Source organism: Planococcus citri, chromosome 5 (assembly GCF_950023065.1).
Source record: "Planococcus citri chromosome 5, ihPlaCitr1.1, whole genome shotgun sequence".
Taxonomy (NCBI): Eukaryota; Metazoa; Arthropoda; class Insecta; order Hemiptera; family Pseudococcidae; genus Planococcus; species Planococcus citri.
Window position 1 is genome coordinate 48,344,164 of NC_088681.1, and position 20,693 is coordinate 48,364,856.

The 20,693-nt window shown below is 35.8% G+C and overlaps 1 protein-coding gene across 5 annotated transcripts in view; it reads left to right on the plus strand.

Moving 5' to 3' along the window:
• LOC135848103 (uncharacterized) overlaps positions 1-20,693 on the plus strand; it is a 145,583-nt gene that overhangs the window by 96,114 nt on the left and 28,776 nt on the right. For 4 of the 5 annotated variants that reach the window (XM_065367887.1, XM_065367886.1, XM_065367890.1 and 1 more), the window contains one exon: positions 11,705-12,783. In XM_065367887.1, the coding sequence (XP_065223959.1) occupies positions 11,827-12,783 (957 nt within the window). In that variant the 5' untranslated portion in view covers positions 11,705-11,826. Of the gene's footprint in view, positions 1-4,106; positions 4,783-11,704; positions 12,784-20,693 lie in introns of those variants that run through there. The other variant, XM_065367888.1, reaches the window with a different exon arrangement.

The window sequence follows — 20,693 nt, forward strand, 5'->3', positions numbered from 1 at the left end:
TTACCCTGAAGTTGCAATAAAGTGTCACTTTTTTGGAAAAAAATTGCAAAAAGGTGTTACAACTTGGCCAGTTTTTTCAAAAAGTACCAAAAATTGCAAAGAAATCTCACTTTTTTATGTAAGTTACGGAATATTGTTACCTTTTTTTAAAAATTGTCAAATCTTCCTAAAAATGCCAAAAATTGACAAAAAATCTTGATTTGCTATAAATTGCTAAAAAATTTTGCGTTTTTGACAAAATTCCAAAAATGTTCATTTAAAAAAAAAAATTGCTGAAAAGACTCGTAGTTTTTATCAAAATTTCCAAAAATAATACATATAATTTTGTTGTGCTATGAATTACTGAAAACTGTTAATTTTTTTTCAAAAATTGACAAATCTCTTCAGAAAACCTAAAAATTGAAATTTCTATAAATTACCGAAAATTGTTGCTTTTTTCAAAAATTGGCAAATCTCTGAAAAAGCCAAGAATTTCCAAAAAATTTACTGTTTTGCTGTAAATGACTAAAAAGTGTTGCGTTTCTAACAAAAATTCCAAAAAGACTCAACTTTTCCCCAAAAATTGCTAAAAAGTCTCGCTGTTTCATCAACAATTGCCTCAAAAGGTCTGCCTTTAATTAAAATTGCCAACATTTTGCTTTATTACCATACAATTGGAAAATGTTCTCACTTTTTTTTGGCAAAAATTTGCAAAAAAGTCAACAATTTACAAAAAAAAACTCACTTTTGTGTGGAAACCTTTTTGCCATAAATTACTAAAAATTGTTGCTTTTTTGGCAAAAATTCCAAAAACAGGATGTCTAACGGTCATGAAAGTCATGAAAAAGTAATGAATTTTGCTCGAAACACACTTGAAAATTTTTTAAAAAGCTAGTAAAATGAAAAAAAAAATGAAAAAAAAAACATTGTTCAAGAATTAGAAAAATGAAAAAACTGAAATACTCGTAGCTAATTTTTGATTCTGTAAAAAATGGCAACCCTGTTCGATTTCCTCGCAATTTTTTTTGGGGGGGAGGGTGTGGTAAAAATGTGAAAAATAGAATCATGTAGGTAAGTAAAAGTCATGATTTTTTTGTCTGGGAGTTTCATTAGACACCTTGAAAAAAGGTCTTTTTTTTTTCAAAACTTGCTCATAAGTCTCCCTTTTTTGTAAAAAAATTGCCAGGAAAGTTTTTTCTTTTCTTAAAATTGTCAAAATTTTGTTTTTTCGTCTAAAATTGACAAAATATTGCGAAATGGCCTCAGTTTTTCATAAAAATTCGGAAAAGGTACCATTTTTTTGTCAGTAGTTAACTGACAGAAATTTTTTGTTGAGAAATTTTTTATTTACATTTTTAGTTGAAATGTTTTAAGCTTTTTTTAAATTTTTTTTCTGCAGTCGAGTGTTTTGCTTACGTCTTGCAACTGCTTGAACTTTTTTTTTACCGACTTTTCTTTAGAAAAGTGAATTACTGTATTTGTTGCCGATTCGTTCGCGAACGAGTCACATGTACGAATCGATTCGTTCGCGAACGAGTCGCTTATACTCGCTCGCGAATGAATCACTAATACGAATCAATTCGTTCGCGAATGAGTCATCAATAATTGAGTAAATGAATCGATTCGTTCGCGAACGAGTCACTTGTATGTACGAATCGATGCGTTCGCGAACGAGTCACTTATATGTACGAATCGATTCGTTCGCGAATGATTTAGTAACTATTGATCAACTCGTTCCCGAATGATTCACCTACAAATCAATCGAATGATTCACCAAGAAATCTATCAATTTATTTACTTAATCGCCAATTGTTCGTAAATGATTCGATTCGATTGTAAACAGATCAATTGCTGTACAAATGTTTCAAAGAAAGTGAATCAATTCGTTCGTGAAAAATTTTTATTTAAAGAAAAGTCGGTCTTCTCACGCTTAATGCATGAGTTTTTTTTTTTTGAAAAAAAATTGAGTATTAGGTATGAGCCTCATAATAACAAACTCATGAATCAAGTTGAAGTTTTGTACCGTAGAAATAAAAATAGTTGATTCGAGATTACAAGTCACTTTTGTTCCTTTCTGATTCGGACCGTCGTCGGACGATGATAGAGTTTGGCAAAATATCAAGGGTAGGTAGAGGTACTTACCTACTTAGCTATGTCATTCAAGTTTGATTTTTTTTTCAAAATGAAATTTCTCATTGAATGATAACGAATATTGATGAAAAATCTGATTGATGAGTGAATAGGACGCTGAAGAAAAAAAAAAGAGTAAAATCTACCCTCGTAAAATTTTTTTGCAATAATCAATAATAAAACAAAAACACATTAATTAATTAAAAGAAAATTGCGTAGCTTTTTTTTTGTATCGAAAGAAAAATTGTCGTTTCAGTTTCACTATGAGACAAAAAAAATCAATCATTTAATTTTCTTACATTTTGATTTCTTTCAAAGCTCGATAAAAGAAGAAGAAAAAATTTGTGGAATCTTTCTTTTCATTCGTTTTGTGTATTTTTTTTCATTTTACATTTTTTGATGCAATCGAATTCATCTTTTAAATCTCTCTCATTTCTTTCAATTCCTTCTTTCGTTTGGGGTTCGCTTTCATGTTTTTTCCATACCGTTTTTGTTTTTCGAAGGAAAAAAACAACAACAAAACAAAAGAGGAATTAATCCTACGCCAACGAATGGAATTTATTCGCGAGTAAACAGCGTGTTTGCGTGTAGTTTTGGAAAAATTTATACTTTGTATGGTTTTTTTCCAAATTTAATATTCGTCTCGCCGAGTTATACGTTGTATGGCTAGGTTAATTCGCCTAATGTATCTACATACTTGAACGTTGAAGAAATATTGCCAATGATAATTTTAAAATTAGAAATTTTAATACGCGATAGGTACCTGGCTATTCATTTTGGGTACCTATGAAAGCCACCTACGAGAGTAATTATATTGAAACGATAATTTAATAACTTTAAAACGCGCGACAACACGTGGTGCAATAGATAGCTATTATAACCACAAGGTACCAGCTAATGAAGAAGCAATCATCGATGATGGCTGTTTTGACGTTGACCTATCAATACGAACGATGGTACTCGTATCATTATTTTTTTTTTTTTGTCAATTTTCCAAGAAAATTTACTCGAAACGGTGCTCGAGTTACGATAAAAGAGAGAAAAAAACAAAACGTCGTGGTTAATTTGAAAATTGCGTATTTTTTTCTTGGGTTATTTAGTTCCGGGTTGGAAGGCCTTTGAAATCATGGGAATTACCTGTTGAGGCCGTTTTTTTTTGGGGTGAAATGAATGAAAGAAAGGTTTGAAGTGTACAATGGAGAGTTTTATGCTGGATTGTGTAGATTATAGTGGTCTTTTTGTGATGGAATACTATTCTATTTTCTGTTTTGGGGTTTTCATTTGACTTTATATAATGAACTCTGTAGAGGTTAATTTTTTCCCTTTTGAATAAACAAATACCTATACCTACAATGTTTACAACATGACCTAAAAGTTCTGAAAAAGATAACGATATGATTCAACATGTGGTCGATTTAAATACTGAGAAGAATGGTGTGATTTTAACAGTGATTCGAAAGTAATGCTCTGGATGTCGCAAAAGTCACTAATCGACTTCGTTGCAAAAAAATTGAGTGGAAAAAATAAATTTTGTTCCTTTTGGAGCACCCAGTCTTCGGTTTGAAATTTTTTTGGTTTCATTCCAAAACTGCCTGTTCTAAACAAACTCCAGCATCAGTCTTATCAATTTCGCAGAAATATCCCCTTTTATTCAAAAGCTGCTGAAACTGTCTCCAGACTTTTGGATCATACTGTATATTACGTAGTCTACACAAGCTGTACAGGAGAGAAAAAAAAAAGACGACGACGACGCGGCGAAAAAAAAGACCAAGATCCAGTCCGCGAGAGGTACTACAGAAAACCAGTATCCTACTATAGGATCTAGTAAAAACCGAATCCGTGGCTTTGAAGTAGAGATGTGTGATGAAGAGAGGATGAATGACTGAAGAGGGCAGGGTATGCAGGAATGCATCTCTCGACTCTCGGAGTAACGTGCGTGTGTGCTCGTGTGATTGTGTGAGTAAACTACAAGCGAGTACTACGGAGATCACTTTGTGAAAACCAGCAGCAGCATCACATCATCATAGAGCTAAAGAAAGAACTGCATAGCCTCATTCTTGTAATCTTCGCGGCTTGAATCACACGTGTGTTTACGTCCACGTTTTTTGAGATGCGTCTATCGTACGTACGTAGTATTTTTTTTGACGTGTTTTGGCGGAATTCTTGATTTTTAAATTTGTACTTGAAATTTTGTGAATTACGAATTTTTTTAATGTGTTGTGCTTATGTGTGTGAATATGGTGTTGTGGTGTATTTAAAATTGTTTTTATGTAAATGTTTCGCCCTCGATTGATTTTTTTTGTCGCGTTAGTGGTGTTTTTAAGTGAACTCCAGTGACCTCTGGATAATACGAGCAGACAGAGCTGTGGTCGACAAATTTTTCATCGTGATAGAAAAAAGGCTAACGCTGCAGTCGACCTTGCGGTATTCGTAATTTGTAATTAATACGCGAACTCATCGTTACTCGTACTTAGTGCCTTCTTTAACGCGACAATCATCACCGTTGAATAATACTTATTGGATAAGCGATTTTATTATTTGTGGTGTTGTTACTTACGTGTGTGTAATGTGCTGTATAGTATTGTGATGGTGCGAGAATTTTTTTACGCTGTCGTTAACGAAATCTAGATATTTGTTATCGTATGGATCAGACTTGAGGAGTTTTAAAACAAGGTAAGCCATCGATTGTAGAAATATCAAAGGGGGGGGGAGTCGTACGGTTAAGAATTTTTGGAGTAAATGTCCATAAAATTGAGTCAGTAATCAAACGAACTTGAACTTATGCAACACGTGGCTTCGGATTGGAACGAGAGTGTATGTGTACTTTTTTCAAAGCTAACTATGTCTCTGAATCGATGTTAATGCTTGAGTTTGCTCATGAGCCACTCTCTAGTTATCATATCAGCAAATTTGAAATCAATTTTTACTATAGTCACGATTTATTGAATTTTTGAAAGTTGCACCACTGTTCATTGGTTTCAATGAGTTTTCAGTACTCTCAGAAATCAATGGAAACAGGTTAGAAATCATTGAACCGGTTCGAAAATGTATAATAGAGAATGAGAAATGATGAATTAAGAGAGACGTGCAGTTTCTTGGGTTATTCTGTTTTTGTTTTGATGACGTAATCGATATTTTGGTAGTAGCGTTCTAGAACCATTGAATTAATTTAGAAGATGTGTGGAGAGAAAATGTCAAAATTTTTGATTATTTTTGCTTGAATTTTTATTTTTTTATTTTTTTGGAACTTTTGACGATTATTTTTTAGCCACTATGGCGAGAATTGATCAATTTGATTTTTAAAACTGCGCCAGGCCACATTTGCTCGGAATTTTTTTCATGATTTATTTTTTGAAAAATCTTGACCACGAGTTTAGAATAATGAAACCGTTTTTTTTGAAAGCTCTGCTAAAAAATCGCCACTTGTCAGCATAAAAAACGTCATCTTAGATTATTCTGAAATTTTATGTCTTTGAATAATAATTTTTAGTGCTTCACTGCACCTAAACTTTTTGAAACCAAATTTCCAATAATTTTCAAAGTAGCATATGTGGAATTTTTTAAGTTGATGGGGGGAGAGAGAAGAGGGGGGAGTGTTTCAGTTATTTTTAACCAATTTTTAACGATCGGTTACTGGCCATTTTTTCTAAAAATTCAATGCATGGCTGAAAAATTATTAGGTTTTTCAAAATTCTGCACTTCTTATTTTTACATGTTTCATATATATTTTTTTTTTTACCAAATCAACATTGAGTAGCTACGACATAATAATTTGAGGATCATTGAATTGGCTCAAAAATTTGTTAGTCTTCTCGAATTTCTTTGGGTGTGTAATTTGTGCCTCTCAAATAAAGACTAACTTGAGCTCTTTAAGTTTGATTTTTCACAAGAACTCATTTTTTAATTTTATAAACACCCTGTGAATGCATCATAAATGCTGATTTTGCAGGCATTTAGTTATTTTAAATCCCAACTACTTGAAACAAGTGAAAATATTTTTGTAATTCATCATTTTTCAGAGGAGAATTCAAGTGATCGACTCATAGTGTGGTTTCTAGTAAAGTGCTTGCAACAGGTGCACATTTCACAAACAAAATGGCGCTAAAAATTGAGAAAAATCCAGGAAAAGTTTGTTTTGTTTCGTTTTTTTTTTTTTTTTTGTCGAATCAAGAATGAATTTTCCACCTAATTTCATTGCATAATATTTGGAAAAAGAGTAAGAAAACCTGAGGTGCTGTATTTTGAGTGTCTAAATTTTCTCTTTTTTTGATCTCGTCAATTCTGTAACTTATTGTACTTGTACCTAGGTTTATGTGTTTTTTTCGAATTTTTGTAATTTGAGCCATTTCTGCTAATATTAATTTTTCGAATCGATTTTTCAATAGGGTTGGAGAGACGTGAAATTATTCGCCAAAAGTTGTGTAAAAATTATCTTGAAAAATCTGTCTGAATTCGTGGTGAAGTTTTATAAAATTCTGAATGACAATATTATGCTCGAGAGTCTTTTCTTTTCAAGATGTCTATCAGGTCATCAGAGTCATCAAAGTTATAAAAAAATCATCTCTTTGGACTGTAGGTCATCAAAGTTATCAAAAAGTCGCCCTTTTGTACAAAAATTGGACGCAATTGCCAAAAATTAATCAAATATTCTCTAACTGAATGTTAATTTATTGTCGAAAATGCAGAAATTATTATAACAATTATTGTTGAATTGACGTCCTAGTTGCTAAAAATTACCATAAATGAGCAAAGTTTTGAAGAATTACAAAACCGTAAAATTATCATAGGTTTAACTTGAAAGTTACCAAAAATTTATAGAATTTCAGTGAAGATGGTTTCGTAAACTCTGGAAATGTAAAAAATCTTGACGTGATGAAATTTTTTCAGTGATCAGTACGAAAAATTTTATGAGATCACCCATCAAAGATGAAATCGAAACCTAAGTAATTTTTAAAAAAATAAGATCGTCCAAAAAAGTAAAAATTTGGTCATCCAAAAGTCATCAAAACAGGGTGTCTAAAGATCATAAAAGTCATGAATTTTGCTCGAAACACACTTGACATTTTTTTAAAAAGCCCATAAAATAAAAAAAAAATGAAAAATTTGTTTAAAAAAATCAGAAAAATTGTAAAAATGAAATACCTACTTGTCTATAAATTTAATAAAATCTCCTCGCAGTTTTGAGTTATTTATTTATTTTTGCGACGACGGGGGGGGGGGTGTTTTCATGCAGTAACAGTGTGAAAATATGTCCTAAAGAAGTCCCGATTTTTTTGTCTGGGAGTTTTGTTAGACACCCTGCGAAAGGGCATGCTTTTTCATTTTTTCGATTTAGTAGACACCTTGAATAAAAACAACGAGGAGGTATGAAAACAGTTGTGAAAAATTCAAAAAATCGTGAGAAAATATTGCAGCTTTGATGTATAAAAAAATTATTTTTTCCGAGTGTCGAGTCGCAAATCTCAAATGAGGCAGGCATTTCTCTTTCAAATTGTTTCGAACATTTATTCATTGTCAGTTCAATATGCAAAAATCCCATTCAAGTCTTCGTTCGGTGACCTGCTGACGTCATAACCCCTTCAGTCGATTGGTTCAAGTGCAATATCGTTCAAACTTCAAATATATCGGAATTCGATCGCAGCAGATATCGAGTGCCAAATCGCGTGTAAGGTACCTATATTTTCAAAACAATTCTCATATACGGGCTAGAAAAACATCTTGAGAATTTTTTTTCACGTTCGATGTGTCGGACAGAGCAGATCGAAGGGTGATTAAGGAAGGTGTTGTAACCTTGCGCGTATATAAGTATTAATAGCAGAGTGTATATCGGGTGGTGCTGGTGCGGGAGGGGACAAAGGTCACCTGGTAGTACGTGTGCACATTGATGCCTCGTGTGTATGTGTGTGTAGGTTGACGCATTCGATACTATTTGTTGCTATTAGCAGTGGGTCATGTCAGGTAGGCTGTGTAAAAGGTAGGTACTCGTATATATAAAGGAAAGAGAGCGACAGATATAGAAAACCAGACAGAGATAGAAAAAAGGGCGACGACTGGCCAAATGAATTAGTATTCCGGTCGCGAGATTACATAATGCATAATTCGACCATTGTTTCGGCTCTTTCGTCTCCTTTTTTGGTCTGTATGCCCAAAAAAACCACGTATATACGAGATACACGCGCGACTGACTGAATATACCGAGTGAATACAGTTTGCGAGAGGGGCGGGTGGGAGTAGAGTGTCGACTGTCGATGTCGGTGATAAATGTATTCGTGTGTAGTATACGAGTACTTGGAAGAATGAGAGAAGAAGCTGAATGTGTGTTGTATTTTTAAAAGAGTGATGCTCTTTTTTTCCTCTCTTTCAACTTAGTTATAAGTATCTGGCAGACTTGAAGAATGGGACGAGTGAGAAGGAGTGGTACGTTGTATTTTACGTATAAATACCTCGCGTATTATATTTAAATGAACTGCCGTGCCGCGAGAAACTGGTTGAGGGTGAGGTAGGTCTCGTAGACTTGTTTTACCAGATTCTGGTGCTATGCTCGAGTACCTTTGGCTTTGACTATTGGTACCTGTTAAATTATAGTCTTTTCTTATAAGCTGGCATAGCTCTCTATTCGAGATATCCTATCTAGGTATAGATTATGGGGAGAGGATTTTTTTTTCAGAAATAGCTCCGCTTCGCGATGGTGTAAGGTTTCGGTGTAATAAATCCCATCAAACGAAACGTAATAGAAATGGAATCCGTTTGAGATAGACGGGACGGGGGGGGGTGTTAGAGCACTCGTTCTATTTCAGAGCATTTGACCACCGATATAGTGTTGTAGCGTTTTGAGAAGAACAGAGTTGAATGGAAGATATCTTAATCAATTTCGATTCTCGTGGTCGTTTACATATGTTGACGTTTAACATATCCCATGATAATGATGATGTGGTGTTGTGTGGTTAATGTTTCGAGTATTTTTCGAAGAAAGATGCGCGACTGTACAAGCCTTAATGTCTTTCGTCGAAGAAACAGCGTCTTCGGCGGAGTTACCTTTGTTTGTACGTATGTTTTGCTCCTCAGATTCATTTATGATGATGCAGATAACCGAGACACTCTTCATCCTCTTCCCAGTTCATTTATTCTTCGACGTATGTAGACGTACGTGTGTAGATTTATGTAGCTCGTAAATTTTCAAAACCATATCAAACCCATTACACGAACGTACGTACGCTTGTCGTGTGTCTTTGATGTGGGTGCTGGTGCGTTGAACAGCGCACCAGAGCAGCTTGGGACAGCCATAGCCATGTGCTGTGCACTCGTAATTTTATCGTGTTTTATGTGAAATTGACGAATGACCATGTCTCGTCGTTTTCTTGCGAGGACAGAATGGGGGGGGGGGTAGATAAGGTACAGAAGAGTCATGTTTTGAGGAAAAATTGGAAGAACGTGATCATTTGAAGATCAATAACTCGAGTATTTTGTGAATTTACTGGATATAAAATTTCATCCCAATTGCCCCTATAATTTCCTTCTTCTTACTTGGCTCCCCTGAAAAATTGCGCCATCTTGACCTCGTAAAGTTTGTACTATAAAATTCCAACACATGCTGTATGCACTATACTCACGTTGTTGATAAGATAACGACGAAATGGTGGAGAAATAGAATGATGAGCCATGGAGGCGAAATGAAACAAAAAAAAAAAGCTCATAAAAAGCGATGAACGATGTTAATTCGGGCGCGAAAATTAATTTATTTTAACTGATGAAACGCAATTAAAAGCGAGTTAGAAGAGTGTATTTCAATTATACGGTCTGAAGGATTGAAGGTTGTGAGTAGCGGAGCAGCGGTGGTTGTTTTTGAGACGTATTTTTCCGGCTGAATTTGTATTATTTGTATTTTATTTTGCTAGTGCGAAATTTAATCGATAATTTTCTCCTTCGGTATTCGAATCTCATCCGGCCGGGACGCGAATGGAAAATTTTTTCTTCGTCCTCTGAAGACTGAGATATGCAAAAATGTGCTAAATTTTATTGAAAACCAACGGAAGTTTTTAGATGCAAAATTTTTGAAAAAGGTGGTTGTTAGTTTGAAAAAAGTGAATAATGAGAAGGGAGGGGGGGGCTGTGAAATGATATTTTATTCATGAAAGTGTTTTCGTATTATGAGAGAGGAATCAAGAGAGAAAAGTGTGGAAATACAATTGAGAAGGTCGCGAAAAAAAAGTCTGGGAATTTTAGAAAAATTCAGTGAAAACCTTCATTTCAAGTTGGAACTCTGCACTCAACAAAATTTTTAGCTCCGAAGCGAAGGTGCCCCTGGAGGAGAGGTGAGTTCTCAAAGAGTTTTGTCTGGGTGACTTTCAATTAAAAATGAAGATAAGATATCCATTTTTGGTGAAAATCCTACGAACGGAAAATAGCCTCTGGCGTAAAGAAAGATGCTCAAAAACATGCCACAGAGAGCCAATGTAGACTTGAAGCTGAGGCAGAAAAATACGATCCTCTTGTAAATTTTCTACCCCCCCCCCCCCCCCCCCCCCTCTGAAGCAAGTTTTTTTTAAAAATTGAGATCGAAAATGAGTTGTTTGTAATACAACATTTTTCTACAAGTTTTTCTTTATGAAGAATCCCCCCCCCCCACAAACCGAAAAAAATTCGTTTTCAACCAAAAAAGATCGTTGGAGAAATTTTTTTTAAAAGTTTTTTCAAAAAATAGCTTTTTTCGAGTTCTTATTTTTGAAAGTTGAGATTTAGAGCAATTTTTTGAGAGAGAGGTCTTTTCTTGTAGAGTAGTTTTTTTTTCATAGGAAATATTTTTCCAAGTAGAGCAAAGCTGAATACAGTTTTTGTTCCATAAAGTTTCCATTTTCCTTTAAAAAAAAGAATTTTTCAGTTTTTCTTTCATAGTCGAAAATGAAGTTTACAACTTGAAAAAAAAAACGCAGTCCTCCTGGAAAATGTAGGTAGGGGGAATTTCCCCCTCTTGCCTCCCTGTCTGTGACTCTGCTCAAAATGTCTTATCGCCATATGTAAACTTGGATACCTCATAGTGCAAATTTGTGTTTTTTTACCTTTAATGTTAGTTTTTAAAGATTATTAATTGAAATGGGGCTGATGGGCCCTTAGTTTTTGGATAAATATAGTATTTCCCACATGTCATTGTAAAGTTTGATACAATTTTTAAAAGAGGTTTGTTTATGAACGATTTTGTGCAAAAGTTGAAAAGCTCAGTTCTGTTGAGGTGGAGAACTTTATCAAAATGCAATATGTGTATCTTCCTGGTGCTGAGGGGAAATTCCGAAGAGAGGAAAATACCAAAATATATTTCCTCTGATAAAAAAGAGGACTTGATATTATGGTGATTCGGTTCTTCCAAAAATTGTGGAAATAAACTCTTCTCCCCACCCTATTCCCTAAATAATTCATTCTCGATAAGACCCAGGTGTACTGGATGTGCTCCGTCAACCCCCCCCCCCCTCCCACCATTTAGTTATATTAATATCATCACTGTGTCGCGAGATAAATTTCATCTTAAAATATTGTCCCTATTGCGATTATCCTTTTGAAATTCAAATCTAATCTATTTCTTTGTTTTTTTGAATGCTTCCAGATCCGAACGAGAATGCTCATTGGCTTACGTCGAATAAGATGACGAACGACGCAGACACGTCGTTATAATCGGAAAAACGTCGAGCGAGAATAAATCGTGTACCCTTCGATTGGATTTTTTAAATGATCGAAGGGCGAATGAACGGTGTAGCTGAGGCGCACCATGCGCAGGCCATGTTCGGGTTCCCGTACGGGATGAGCGCACCGTACCCGAGTTACGGACGTCAATTGCCGCCCGATATAAAAGTTACCAATCCCGGGTACCATGGTTCTTACGTCAGCGCTGACCATCAAATCCCCATGAACCTTGCGCAAAAGGACCTGCCACCCCATTCGAACGGCTACTATCCTCACCGCAGTGTAGCAGCGCCGCCGCCATCGCCGTTCGCTACGTTCTTATCGTATCCTTCGTTGATGGGTGGACCGTATACGCCAAATCATCAGGTCCATTTTACACCGACGCCGACGCCGCATCGACCCGCGTACACAACGGCTTCTTCGACTCCCATTATACCGATCTCGAGGCCGAGCGCCGAATCGTCACCTATCGAGGTGAAAACCTCGTCCGCTTCGGCCAGCGGCGAAAACCACGATTTCAAAAGACCGGACGAGAACAATAGTAGGCTATACAAGAGCAAGCCGAGAAAACGACCGGTTCATGTTCAAACTCCGGCTCCGATTCCTGTACCGACCTCTATTGCCACCACTCATGTGGCACCACCAATTGACCGAGTGCCGCAGCAACAACCGGTACAATCGCCATCTCAGCATTTGAAGTCTCCTTTACGACCGACTCTGAATGTAAACGCCATATTGTCGGAAATAGACACCTTTTGCAAGGATCGGTTGATGTACTTTGGAGACGATAACATGAAAGCCGATGTGTCCGAAGATGAGTACTACCTGTTGCGGAATCGAAGGAAGCTAATACCAATACAAGATATTACCCTGGAGGATTTCAGGGAAGTGACCAAAAATACCGAGAACGATTTGATCGCCGTCACGGTGAAAAGTATTGCGGAAAAACGAGATTCCGGTACTGTCCTGTACGGACTTGCTCATCCTAATCAAGAGGAAGTGGTGAGTTGAATTGATTTGTAGACTTTGTAGTCATTTACGAATGAGTAAATCGTATTTTTGGACGAATCGTTCACAAACTACATACGTAGTGAATAATATCTTTGAACGAATCGTTCACGAACGAATCAATCGTATCTCTGAACAAATCGTTCACGAACGAATCAAACGTATCTTTGAACAAATCGTTCACGAATGAATCAATCGTATCTTTGAGCGAACTGTTCGCGAATGAGTGAATCATCTCCTTGAGCAAATCGTTCGCGAACGAGTGAATCATATCTTTGAACAAATCGTTCACGAACGATTAATCATATCTTTGAACAATTCGTTCACGAACAAATCAATCGTCTTTGGACAAATCGTTCACGAATGATTGAATCATATCTTTGAACAAATCGTTCACGAACGAATTAATCGTATCTTTGAACAAATCGTTCACGAAAGATGAATCAATCGTATCTTTGAGCGAACGAGTGAATCATCTCTTTGAGCAAATCGTTCGCGAACGAGTGAATCATATTTTTGAACAAATCGTTCACGAACGAATTAATCGTATCTTTGAACAAATTGTTCACGAACGATGAATCAATCGTATCTTTGAGCAAACGAGTGAATCATCTCTTTGAGCAAATCGTTCGCGAACGAGTGAACCATATCTTTGAGCAAATCGTTCGCGAACGAGTCAATCATATCTTTGAACAAATCGTTCGCGAACGAGTCAATCATATCTTTGAACAAATCGTTCACGAACGATTGAATCATATCTTTGAACAAATCGTTCACGAACAAATCAATCGTATCTTTGAACAAATCGTTCACGAACGATTGAATCATATCTTTGAACAAATCGTTCACGAACGAATCAATCGTATTTTTGGACGAATCGTTCACAAACTACATACGTAGTGAATAATATCTTTGAACGAATCGTTCACGATCGAATCAATCGTATCTTTGAACAAATCGTTCACGAACAAATCAATCGTATCTTCGAGCAAATTGTTTACGAACGAGTGAATCATCTCTTTGAGCAAATCGTTCGCGAACGAGTGAATCATATCTTTGAGAGAATCGTTCACGAACGAATCAGTCGTATTTTTGAACAAATCGTTCACGAACGAATCAATTGTATCTTTGAGAGAATCGTTCCCGAACGAGTGAATCATATCTTTGAGCGAGTCGTTCACGAACGAATGAGTTTAGTCTATAGCCATGACCGAATTGTGTGAAAATGAGTGAACCATGCTTTCAAGCCAGACATTCACGAACGAGTGAATCGTAGCTTTGAGTGATTCGTTCGCGAACGAGTGAATCGGGTCTTTGACCGAATTGTGTGAAAATGAGTGAGCCATGCCTTTATGTGAGACGTTTACGAACGAATCAATCGTATATTCAAGCGAATCGTTCGCGAACGACTGAATCATGTCTTTGAGCGAATCGTTAACGAACGAGTGAATCGAGTCTTCGAGTAAATTGTGTGAAAATAAGTGAACCCCATGTCCTTGAGCAAGTTAATCACACCTGAGCAAATCGTTCGCGAACGAGCGAATCGTATTTTTTAGCATATCGTTTATGAACAAGTAAATCATATCTTTGAGAAAATCTTCACAAACGGGTGAATCTTGTCTTTGAGTAGATTATCCTAGAGGCTATTATTTCTTCTCATTCGTATCCTTTGTGACAGAGTACCATTGTCGAATTTACCCCGAACGACTTACTATGTATTTTGGACAAACTCGTTCAAATTTCAACTTTCAATACTTTATGAATTTCTGATCGAATTTCTCGAGTAATTCGCAACTGATTCTTGCTGATTGTGAGTAGATGTTTGAACGATTGATTTATTTTTTTGGTATGTTACTTAGGAATTGACTAATCGGATTGTTCTTTTGTCACGTTATTATAATACTCTTTTGGTTACGATTGTCTGATTTCTTCTGATTCCAAAGACCACGAGATATTTTCCACGAATGTGACCATTTTCATTACACGGTTTTTCACATATACTACCAGGTATCATAATCGATCCAACTGTGCTACGTAAGCGAGCACACGTAGCATAATGGCATTTCGCATACGTATTCGTAGTAGATCGAGGCATCGCGTTGGTTTCAAGGAACAGAGTGGGCGGAAAAGCGTGCTTCTTGAAGAATTACGAGAAACACCGGCGTGTGTGTAGGTTTTGAGAAAATCGACACGTCGTTTTCGTGGATATGGTACTCGTATAGTGCCTTACCTAATACTTATTCGTTTACTAGTACTACGGATTATGCAAAGCTCAACTCTCGAGAGCTCGCGGTCGCTGCGGTGATTTATTAGACAACTCACGCGCCAGAGGTAAATTTTCGTAGGTAGACGAGAGAAGACTGAAAGACGGACGAATGAACGAAGAATGCATGATTGTTCACTGAAAAATAAGGCTGGGCTGCAGGTTGGAAAAATTGACTCTTTTACCACGACTAGGTGACAAAATTAAAAAACTCGATGACGATGACGTAATCGATTCGTGTACTCGTATATGGGTAGAGAAGTACGAAGACCTACGTACGTAGAGACACAATCACTGTATAAAGAAGTGTTATTCATTGATAACTCGATTGCTGTCGTGCTGCTAGCTTTCTTCTTCGTTTTTTTTTCTTTTTTCAAATACCATATTGTGTACCAGTTTCTTTCATGTTGTCTGTGTATAGTGTGTAGTAATGTAGTATGTCTGTCTCTCACTCTTATATGTCTCTGCATGGCTCTTTTGTCTGTCTCTTTCTCTTTCATGTAGTCTCTTTGTGTACTTGTAGTATATGTTTTGTCTGTATAGTATACAATCTATATATTCACTATAGTAGTATGCAGGTAAACCAGGTACTAGGTACCATTAATAACATAAGGTAATATCGACAGCAATCACTACTACTACTACAACCACTACGACGACGACGACGACCAGCACTATACAAATGTGTATAGTCACACAGACATACTTTACTCAGACATGTAGGTACAAAAAAAAAGCATTGACAATGAAACATGAACCATACATCTCGACACATTTTATTACACCGATAAATGACTCATTATGCGCATTGTACATACGTCGTATATGTACAACGTTCATATTGTAATCGTTTTATGTCGTCGTGTTAAAAAAAAGAGTTATACATACGAAAAAAAAACACAATATAAATGGAAAATTGACTGATAAGATTAGCAATGTTCCATAAGTGTATTATGTTTAAGTGTACTAGTATACTACATTTTTATATATTGGGTATTGTGTGTATAATTTTTTTTACACTCCTCGTCCCCCCCGCTCTCCCTGGACTGTGTAACGATTTATTATGTACTACGCTGTTTACGTACTCGTACTTACATATTTTTCGCAGTCGTAAAATTAATTCTTGGGACGTGTTCGAGGCGAATTCTTATCAGCTGCGAAGTGCACTCGGCTGTAGTGATGCACATTTACGAGCTCTCTGGGCGTTGTTTTTAGAAAGTGATACGATTACTGCTTACCTGTGTAACCTAACCTAGTGCGTTTGAAATCTACTCAACTGTATATAGCCTATATGTAATGTAAGTGTGAAAAATTAGGTGTGGCTTGTGGCTGCGTTTACGATTATTGCAGATTGCTGAGGTGATGAGAATTTTTTCGCCGTTAGGTCATTTCTTTGGAATGTTTTTTTTTGGGTGATTTTGTGAAATTACGAAGGTCTTTTTGAAGAATGAGCCTGTGAGAGAAGAGGAAGGAGGTGCCAGAATCTCTCCTGTGCTTTTGGATGTGTAAGGTGGATGAAAGATGCTGTATCTCGTGAGTACTCAGACCCCTCCTCTTCCCTCCCCTTCCCTTCCTGTAGTCTGCGAGCTACATTATTATGTAGGATATCAAGAGGGATATTTGCAAAAAATACAAATAGATGCCCTATCTCAATTTAGTATTTTCTAATTTTGTAATTGATCATTCTGAAAAAAATTTCTGGAGATTTTAAAGTCATTTCCTGTACTTTTCAGCTATTTCAGCTGAATTTTCGTTGAATTCCATTTATTTAATTTAATCAATCTATATTTTATTTCGCAGCATTTGATTCCAATTAAATTTTGCGTGAGTATCTGATTTGGATTATTTCCTGTAAAGTTTTGTGTATCACTGTAGCTCTACCTATGAGTTTTTACAGTGGCATTTTATCAATTTTAGCTACAATTATGGGTATTTTTTCGCAATTTATCAAAGAGTAATGGTATATAAGCATAAACTACTCTCATTACCGGCGTTAAATTTTCAATATCGTAGCGAAAACGCGATAAATAGCTTTTTATCAAAAATTACGTATGTTTTACTCTTCCTGTACCTGGAATTTTATCTCATTACATCCATTTTAATATCAGCGAAGCTGTGTCCGTTGTACTCGTAATAGCAACTATTCTACGAGATTTTCCCTCTCGCGAGTTAATTAATATAATTTTATCAAATAACGATGCCCAAGATCGTATTAGTCAAGAAAATTATTTCGTATGTTAACGTGAAAATGTTCGCGCAGAAATTCATTTCATTGATCGAAATGTTGCGAAGTTTTTTTTATGATTTTTTTCCCCTCTGAATCGTAATAATTCATATTTTTTTGACGTCGTTCTTCATGCGTGTATTGGACTTGGAAATAGGAAAAATTACTTGGTGGTCAAAAAAGAAAATATTCAGCTCGTGATCTATGAGTAAAAGAATCTGTTTACTGTACTGAGTTGATAAAATACTCACATTCTACGTGTACACTGTACATTGTAGGTACGCAGAGGTTATAAAACTCTTTACAATCCGAGCTCCAAAAGTTAGGTACCTGGATAGTTAAAAAGTTAATGGTCGTAGTAATACGACTATCCCTCTCCGCGCCTCTCTCCCTCATCGTGTTCGCTTCATCTCTCAAGGCGGCTACGACCGAATAAACGCTTTAAAGAAAAAAGTAAAATAAATAAAGCCTAGGTAGAATATCGTATTTTCTCCGGATTTTAAAGCTGGCCTTAGCATATCACGTACTTATACGTCGTCGTTGGTCCAGATCGTAAAATTAATGGCATCCATAGTACTACGTATATGTTTATCTACCATAAGACTATATGTATACGTGTGTCTATGTACTCAAGTTGTTCGTGTTGTTGTTGTTGTTGCTGGTGGTTTTTTTTGTGAGGCCCGAAGGTGTGCAAAGGAGAGGAAAAGTGTGTTCAGCAGCAGCGTAGACGTTGTACTTTATGGTACATACTGTATGTGTATACGTATGCATTTGATATGGTTCACCTAAAGCCATATTTTCTTAACTTCTGGAAAATCTGGTTTCGTCTTGGTCTCTTTGAATTTATTTTTTGGTACAGTGGTCAAGATTGTGAGCCCCCTCCTCCTCTAAACTTTCTGTTGGACGGATTATGAGTTACCAACCCAATTTTGTGTCTCAGAATCTCGTCAGAAAGTGCCAAGGCCCAACATTTTTTGCTTACGAGATATCTTTATTTGGCCCCATCTCGCTTTTTTTGGCCAAGACTGGTGAAAAACTATCGATTTTTCGACAAGAATTCACAAAAACAGGGCACCTAACAGGTAGTGAAAAAGTAATGATTTTAAAAATGGATAGTGAGAGTGAAGAAAAAGTAGTGAATACTGAATTCAGTCAAAAAGGTGATGAAAAAATAAAAAAATTCAAACGCGCAAAAAAACCTTCAAATCATCGAAAAAAAATATTTCTGTGAAAAATTTGATTTTGTTAATTTTGTGTTGTGTTGGGAGGAGGGGGGTGGGGGGGGTTGAGTGGAGAGCTTTCTGAAAATTTGATTGAAAAAAGATGGTGAAAAATCTTCCAATTTCAATTTTTTTGAAAATATTCTTGTGAAAAATTATGACTTCAATTTTTTTTGTGTAGGGGGAGACAGAAGAGTCGAGTGGAGAGCTTTCTGAAAATTAGGTTGAAAAAGAGTACGTAGTGAAAAAGGTAATGATTTTTTCAAAAAAAAAAAAAGAAATTCCGGTATAGATACCATGAAAAAGGGTTGCTTTTTCGCCAATAATTGCCAAAAAGTCCTCTTTTTTTGCTGAAGGTGTGAAAAACTTGTTTTTTTTACAAAAATTTGCAATCTCGCTGTAGGCTAGCCAAATTGCTGAAAAGTTGAGCTTTTTTTGCTAACAATGACCGAAACGTTAAAGTAGCAAAATAGTTCCACTTTTTTGACAAAAATTGCGAAAAAAATCACTTTTTGCCAGTAATTGCTGAACAGTTTTTTTTGACAAAATTGTCAACATTTTTCTTATCAACAAAAATTCTTGCTTGTTAGAAAAAATGTTATCAAATCTCACCTTTTTTTTTTTTTTTTACAAAAGTTACCTAAAAGTCGAGCTTTTATGCTAAAAACTATCACTTTTGCCAATGATTCCCAAAAAGCCATGTTTTTTGCAAAAATTTTCAGCCTTGTATTTTGCCAATTTATTGTGAGAAATTTTCTCTTTTTAGCAAAATTGCTGAGAAGTCCTGCCTTTTGCTAAAATTATTGTCAAAATCTCGTTTTCTGTCATAAATAGCAAAAGTCTCCTCTTTTGTTTGAATTATTAGCCAATAAATCTTGTGTTTCGCCTCGAATAGTTGCAGGTTAGTCTGTCTAACGGTCATGAAAGTCATGAAAAAGTCATAAATTTTGGTATGGTGGTCATAAAAGTTTTAAAAAATCGTGAATTTTGCTCGAAACAGTTGAAAATTTTTTGAAAAGCCCATAAAATTGAAAAAATTGAAAAATTGGAAAATTTGTTTAAAAAAAATAGAAAAATAAAAAAACTGAAAATATACCTAATTTTTGATCCTTTAAAAATGGCAAACCTGTTCGCTTTTTTCGAAGTTTCAAGTTATTTAATTTTTTTTGGGAGGAGGAGGGGGGGTATTTTCATGCGGTAAAAATGTGAAAAATAGGTCATGAAAAAGTCATGATTTTATGTCTGGAAGTTTTGTTGAACACCCTAAATTGCTAAAAATCGTGTTTTTTTTGTCTCATAAATTTCTTAAAAGTCTCACAGATTTTCAAAAATTGTCCCAATGAGTCGCTTTTTTAAAGAAAAAAAATGAGTACGAGTCCCGAGTTTGGTAGAGGTTCCATATGGGACACCCTGTATATGTAAATCAGCCTAAAATGATACAGCATCTCTACACAAAAACACACTCACACTCACACTTCTATTTCTTACATAAGCTTAAAATGGGTAAAACAGGATAGATTGAGCAAGGGGAAGGGGAGCGGGAGCAAAGAGGTAAAGAACAAGACCGAGGTTGAACAAGGCCCTCTATACAGTGAAAGATAGAAAAGGAAAGAACGAAAGAAAAAGAAAGGAACGAAGACGATCGCCAAACGGTCACTAACCTCGGCTATCTTGAATCGAAGAACGAAGAATATACTATACACACATATTCGTACGGACGAGTATTATTAAGATGATGATAGTAGTACCTATAAAATGTATTTATATAGTACCTCTGTCCTCTACCTATACTCGTATTCGTACTCGTAGAATCAACTCATTTACACTTACTACTACACGAGCACAAACGTACCTTTATACAAATCTCGTCTCGTATAGTTTGCGTGTGTATAGTAAAATAAAATTGTATTATGTAGATAAAAAGAAGGCTTTTAAAAAGAGTCTGAGGGAGTCGACGACAACGAGTCTATGGCGATGAAGAAGAATAGCAAGATGCCAGGGGTCGTGCAGCGGCGCAGATTACTACACTTGTGTGTGTGTGTGAAGTGCTTTACTATACCTACAACCTACTATGTCCGACGACGACGTAGCAGCATTTACGATATACGAGAATATAAAATAGAAAGAAATACGACGACAGAGAGATACACGAGACGGAGATCCGGGATGAAGCGATGAAGGAGGAGCTGAGAGAAGC